Raw genomic sequence first — 6,858 nt, 5'->3', positions numbered from 1 at the left:
CTAGCCAGAGGAAGTCAGTGTATATGTGTTGTTGTTAGGTGCCGTCAAGTCAGCTCCAACTCATAGCAACCCTAGTAATACAGAACGAAACACTGCCCAGTCCTGCACCATCCTTACAATCCTTGCTGTGCTGGAGCCTGTCTTTGCAGCCACTGTGTCAATCCCCCTGTCACTGAAGGTCTTCCCCTTTTTGGCTGATCATCTACTTCACCAAGCATGATATCCTTCTCCAGGGGCTGGTCCCTTCTCATAACATGATCAAAATAGGTGAAATGAAGTCTGGCCATTCACATTTCTAAGGAGCATTCAAGCTGTACTTATAGAACAAATTTGTTTGTTCTTCTGGCAGTTCATGGTATTTTCAGTATTCTTTACCAACACCACAATTCAGTGTAGATGTAGTCCTTTCTTATCCCTTACCACTGCCTTGAGAAATACAAATACTGTTACCTTCCCACTCAGCTATGTCTGTGCAAGTTTGTCAGGGTGAGTTGTTCATCTTCTTTCTCAGGTCTTCCAGAGGCGGAACACTGGGCAGCTGGATTTCTTCAAGCGTTGGCGGAGCTACGTCGAAGGCTTTGGGGATCCCATGAAGGAATTCTGGCTTGGTATGCGTTCTGAAATCCAGGAGATCTGGGTTTGGAGGGGTGATTTTTCCCTTGAAAAAGTGACCAGACAGTTTGAGGAAGCTCATAGCACTCAGGGAAAAATCCAGGTAACACGGACCTTCTGAAGATCCTACAGACTAGTGTTAGTGGGGCCATATTGCTGGGAAAGTTCTCATGAGCTCTGGCCCTATGAAAGGGTAGGACTGTTACAAGATGGTTTTTATGCTGTATCTACACCTTACGGGATCTTCCTGGAGCCTGAATTTACAAACCACAGTAATAGGAGAATAGTTTATTGATTGAGATTCTGGGTTGTTATCAAGGGGTAATTCCAGTAGCCTCTGAAATTCTGCTAGTGATGCCAGTCATCATGAGCATTGTTTTTCCCTTTTCCCTGTGCCATATTCTGGAACAGATGCTCATAGAGCATGAAATGGCCAAAAACACCAACTGGGAAATGAGTAATTAAAAAATCATAATCTGGATATTTAGATTCTGAGTTGATGACGTTTGCGGTTTGCTTGGTACAAAGTCCCCTGCACAGACCTTAGAAGAAGTAATCTACTTTCCTACTTGGTGAGATAAGCAGATGATGCATAGCCTGCTTCTTCTTTAGAGAGATGGAGTCAATGGAAGCAGGCTCATCCCAGTGCACCTGCCACTACTCCCTTCCACAGGACGTGGTTCACATGCTCATAAGCATGACTGTACCAGGGATATAATAGGATGAGAAAATAAGCCCCCCCCCCCCAAAGAGAAAGTGTTGGGGAGGACTCTCATTAGCAAAGGCAGTCAAAGGCTAAGGTGATTTTGGTCCTGAAAGTTTCAGATGCAAAGGTGAGTGCTCTCACACATGGGTTGATTGGCTATTGGAATGCCATTCTCTATTTTTAGGACTTGACAAGCTACACAATCTCACCACTGGCTCTCCTTCTCAGTATGAGGTGAGAGTGGATTTACAGACGGCCAACGAGTCTGCCTATGCTGTGTATGATTTCTTCCAAGTGGCCTCCAGCAAGGAGCGGTATAAGTTAACCGTTGGGAAATACAGAGGCACAGCAGGTAAGAAAAAATGTTTTCTTACTGCTAGGGTCTCTTGCTGTCTGTGTGTCTAAGGATTGGCTTGCCACATGCCATGTATCTGGAGGTGGAATATTGTTTTGCAGAGGTGAATCGTCTACACTGAAAATTGACGGCCTACTCCCTGCCGTGGCTGGGAGGGAACAAAGTGGGCAAGACAATCCATGACCATCATAAAACTGGAACTTTTGTACGTTATATATACACATCCCCCTAATCCTCTCATCTTGTTCTCCCCAGATTCAGGCTGTTGTGCATTAGCAGATGAACCCTCATTATGGGCATTTGCCTGGTGCCTGCCAATCTTCCTTTCAGCCTCTGCAATGTACTGTCAACTTTGTCTTCACAGCAGTGTGTGTTATTATTTAAAATTTCTATGGCTTTTTGCCATAAGTGAGGCCAGAAAAATGAAAATGCTGATTCAAATAATAAGAAGTATAGGTCTTATTAACTTAACACAACTGTGACAACACAGAAATTAGCAATTGAGCCGGCAGCAGGGAATCTTTAGCCTTGATTAGCTGCTCATTGGGTTTAAGCCAGTTGATAGTGTGTTCAGTTGTGAAGGAAAAGAACAAAATTAAGCAACTGAAATACTGGAATTATACCATTGACATTTTATCTAAGAGGGAAAGTATGGCTAGTGTTTTAATACTGTGTTTTAAAGCCCTAACAAGTAAGTCTGTTGTTTGACTTTTACATGTTTGTGGCATACCTTGATGTAACGTGTAATGTGTTATGAGTAAAAGGTGACTGACTGTATAAGACATAGTCTGTCCCCTTACTCACATGTAGATAGATGAATAATAATATAAATAAAAGAGCCAAGTAAGTAGTAAGGAAAATAGTGAACTTCAGGGGTGTGAAGAAGATGGGTACATTGTGGACTAGTACAATTGGAGGAAGCTCTTGAAGGACAGTGGGTAGGGATTTGTGTCAGAAGGAAGGGTAGAACTTAGATAAAGGGAAATGGATGGACACTCATGGCCTGAGAAAGTCTAGTGTTAAGCAAGGACTGTGCAGAGCAAGGAGATTGGGGTGTGCTCTTACTTTTTTAATTCTGATAAAATATACACAGCATATAATTTACCTTTTTGACCATTTTTCAGGTCTGTAGTCCAGTGGCATTAACCACACTCACAGTGTTGTGCAACCATCACTGCTATTTGTTTTAAAACTTTTTCATTACCCTAAACAGAAACTGTATCCACAAAGCAGTAACTCCCCATTCCCTCATAACCAACCCCAGCTCGTGGTAACCACTAACCTACTTTCTATCTCTATGAATTTGTCTAGTCTAAATATTTCATATAAATGGGATCATGCAATATTTGTCCTTTTGTGTCTGGCTTATATCACTATAATATATGTATGTAATATAATATATATAATATTATATTATGTATGTATAATATATATTGTATATAATTGGGAGCTCTGGCAGCATAGTGCCAAAGACACTTGACTGTTTACCAGAAGGCTGGTAGTTCAAACCCACCAGTCACTCCTCGGAAGAAAGGTTGGGCAATCTACTTCCATAGTGATACTGCCTCAGAAACCCAAGGAGAGGTCGCTATGAGTTGGGTCTGACTCGTTGACTTTTGGGGCTGTCAGTGAAGAGATGAGTTTGGTGACATGGTGACATGGTAGGAGACAAAGTGGGAGGGACTTGGGCTCCAGACACAGAGTTGGTCAAGTATTCTGAGTAGGGATTAAGTGAGGAGAGTATGTAAAAGATTGTTGGGGGGGTGGGGTGGGAAACGATCCTTGGAACAAAAGGTGCTGCAGCTTGAAAAGCCTACACTGCTTTAGATATTGTTGCTTCTCTTTTCATGCTAGGCAGCCTTTTCTATTGTACTTCATCCACTCTAAAGGAGCCTTTGTGGCAGTGCTTAAGCACTGGGCTGCTAACTGAAAGTTTGAACTCACCGGCTGCCCCAAGGGACAAAGATGTGGCAGTCTGTTTCTGTAAAGATTTACAGCCTTAGAAATCCTCTGTGGCAGTTCTACTCTGTCCTATAGGGTTTCTATGAGTTGAAATTGACTCTGTGGCAATGAGTAACAGGTACAGCCACTCAAAGTGCAATAAAAGAAAGAAACAAAAAACCAGTTGCACTTGAGTCCATTCTGACTGAAAGAGATCTTGTGGGTGTCAGAGTAGAACTGTGCTCCACAGAATTTTCTTTAAAAAAATTTTTTTTGATTGTGATTTGGGTGAAAGTTTGCAGAGCAAGTTCGTTTTCCATACAGCAGTTCATACATATTTTGTTTCATGACATTGACTGCAATTCTCCACAATGTAACAGCTCTCTTCCCCCTTCCTCCCTTTGGTAACCATTACCCTGTGTCCTTCTTACCTATGCATTCCTGCCCTCTGAGCTATCTCCCTGTGCAAATACTGCCCTTCTGTGCTCCCATGACTCTCCATAGGGTTTTTAATGGCTAATTTTTCAGAAGTAGATTGTCAGGTCTTTCTTCCCAGGTGCCTCTGGGTGGATTTGAACCTCCAACCTTTCAATTAGTAGCTTACCAGTTGTTCACCGTTTGTACCATCCAGGGACTTCCAAAGTACAATATAAAACACAAAAGTTCAGTCATAGAACAAAGACATTTAAAATACCGTTGGAAAACAAAGATGGATAGTCATATGATTATAAGGATATTAACTGTAGGAAAAGGATTTTAAAATGTCATTTTGTAGGACTAAGCACTCTGTCTACCCTTTATCTACTTATCTCTAAACAAGATCAGACTACATTCTTGACAGCTTTTTCCAGGATCTCCCAACCCTTTGGTGTAATGGGCTGTGCACATCCTGTCTCCCTTAAACCTCTCGGGCATCCTCCTGCTCTTGGTCTCACAGAGGATATCTTTTGTCACGAAACATGTCTTTTGTCATATGAGGTCACACAGTCACCCCTTTTGTCTTAAATACCCCATTCACTGTTCTTGACCATGATGATCAGCTGGCTCAGTCTTCTTCCTCAGACTAAAGAGTCTCTGCCTTCAGAGACTTCATTCATGGGACCTTCCCCAGAATGAAGTTGGAGTATTGCCTTTGGCATCTGAGCCTCACTTCTGTCCCCAGTACCTGGTGCCCTTAGTGGCCTCCTAAGAGGTACATCACTCAGACCTACCCTCCCAGGGGATGTTTTCTGCCACCATTAAATGTTACCATTTCTGAGGCCTGCCTTAAAATAATCTGCTAAATGCTCACATGAAAGTGAGTAGAAGGGAATCAACATTTTCATGAGTTAATGTGATTCTTCCTGCCCAGGTAATATATTTGCATTTTAACTGCGATCAGGGGATAATTTCTGCTTTAAGATTGTTCAGGCCAACAGTGCAGGTCAGTGGAGGCTGTATTTTTAATCGGAAGCCCTGGGAGACTCTCAAGTCACACAGCATTTAGGCAGCGATCTAGTCTTCCCACATGTACTATCATTTGACTTTTAAAGTCCAGATTCCAATGGCACAAGTGGGGCTGGTGGAGGTTCATCTTTCCTTGTATGTGCTGATTGGTCCACTAGGAGAGTCTGAGGTTTCGGAAGCTCCTGGCTACACATGTTCTGAATAATGAGACTATGTTTAGATGGTGTGGTGTTCAAAGGAAGCTGGCATTTTGATGTCTCTGTGCACGTGCCAGCTCTCCTCAGCTTCCCCTGCCCCCTATTTCCACATTTAAAACTGATTTAAATTTTTTATTGTGGTAAAAATATATATATAACAAAACATTTGCCATTTCAACCTTTTTACCTGTACAATTCAGTGACATTAATTATGTTGTAAAACTATCATGATTATCCATTTTTAACTTCTTCTGTCACCCTTAATAGAAGTTCATTGCCCCCAGAGCAATGACTTCCCCTTTTTCCCTTTCCCCTGGTAGCCATTAATTAACTGTGGTCTCAATACATTGACCAAGTTCTAGATATTTCATATAAATGGAATCATGTAATATCTGTCCTTTTATGACTGACTTATTTCACTCAGCATAATGTTTTCAAGATTCGTCTGTGTTGTAATGTTTGTCTGGACTTCACTTCTTTTTGTGGCTGAGTAATACCCCACTGTGTGGATTTACCTCATCTGGTTTATCTTTGCACAGGTGGTTGTTGCCTAAATGGCCAACTGGGTTGCTTCTCCCCCTCCTCAGCTTCTGATTCATTACAGCTCTGATTAGCAGTGAGAGAGGCACAACAAAATCAAAACCAAACTCACTGCCATTGAGTCGATTCTCACTTATAGTCACTGCCATTGGTTTTCCAAAGTGGTAAATCTTTATAGAAGTAGATTGCCCCATCTTCCTTTCACAGAGCAGCTGCTGGGTTTGAACCACCAACCTTCTGATTAGCAGTCAAATGCCTTAGGCAGTACACCACCAGAACTCCTTGAGAGAGGCACAGGTCCAGGGGGAAATGTGTGGTTTAAGACTTGTCCCCTTCTCAGACCACCCAGGTCGGCCCTCAACTTTCACTTCCTCTCAAGTCACATCAGAAAGTCTATCATGCGTATGTGAAGGAAACTTCAGCACAGTAATGGAATGTAAGTTTAGTTTTGATTCTGAGTCCTGGAAGGGGGGTGAGGTGGGAGGAGGGGGACATCTTAGGAGATTTACCTTCAAGATGCTATTCATCCTTTTAGAAAGTATTATGAAAACATAATAGATAGACATTCAGAACTGGGTACTGGTGCAGAATGACTTCTATGGGCTAATGAGTTGTTTACAGCTAATTTCAAGTCCCACTTGCATGGGACTCAGTGGACATTTGGAAATGAAACCAAGAAAACCACCTGTATTTAGTGGGCAGGGGCCAAGGATGCCAAGTATCCACAGTGAAGATCTCTTCTACCCCAAATGCCAATGCCTTCCTTGTTTTAAAGTGGGTTTTTAAAGCCTGTCACTTGAAAAAAAGAGAATAAAAATTATTGACTGCATGGACAAAAGAGAAAGCTAGAAATGGCACAAATCATTCAACCCTTTTATTCACCCACTCCTGATCCCAGGATAGACATTCAGGGTCCAGATGCATAGTCTTGGGCCTGTGTGTGACTTCCAGAGGATATGATGTTAATGGCTGTTCCTGGTTCATGAAGTTCAGCTGCCTGGGTCCTCATCTTTCCTGTCCCAGGGAGTGCTAGGGTAGGATAGTGGGTTTCAGAGCGACGT

At 42.4% G+C, this 6,858-nt stretch overlaps 1 protein-coding gene across 1 annotated transcript in view; it reads left to right on the top strand.

Annotated features, from left to right (window-relative positions):
* Nucleotides 1-6,858, top strand: part of TNN (tenascin N) — an 83,365-nt gene that overhangs the window by 71,625 nt on the left and 4,882 nt on the right. The window contains exons 15-16 of the mRNA XM_042781814.1: nt 512-608; nt 1,503-1,670. Of these exons, the coding sequence (XP_042637748.1) occupies nt 512-608; nt 1,503-1,670 (265 nt within the window). The remainder of the gene's footprint in view (nt 1-511; nt 609-1,502; nt 1,671-6,858) is intronic.

The sequence above is a fragment of the Orycteropus afer genome, unplaced genomic scaffold, assembly GCF_000298275.1.
Source record: "Orycteropus afer afer isolate SDZICR_OR568_19922 unplaced genomic scaffold, OryAfe1.0 scaffold00175, whole genome shotgun sequence".
In the NCBI taxonomy this organism is placed as follows: domain Eukaryota; kingdom Metazoa; phylum Chordata; class Mammalia; order Tubulidentata; family Orycteropodidae; genus Orycteropus; species Orycteropus afer.
This window is presented reverse-complemented; position numbering and strand designations above follow the sequence as displayed.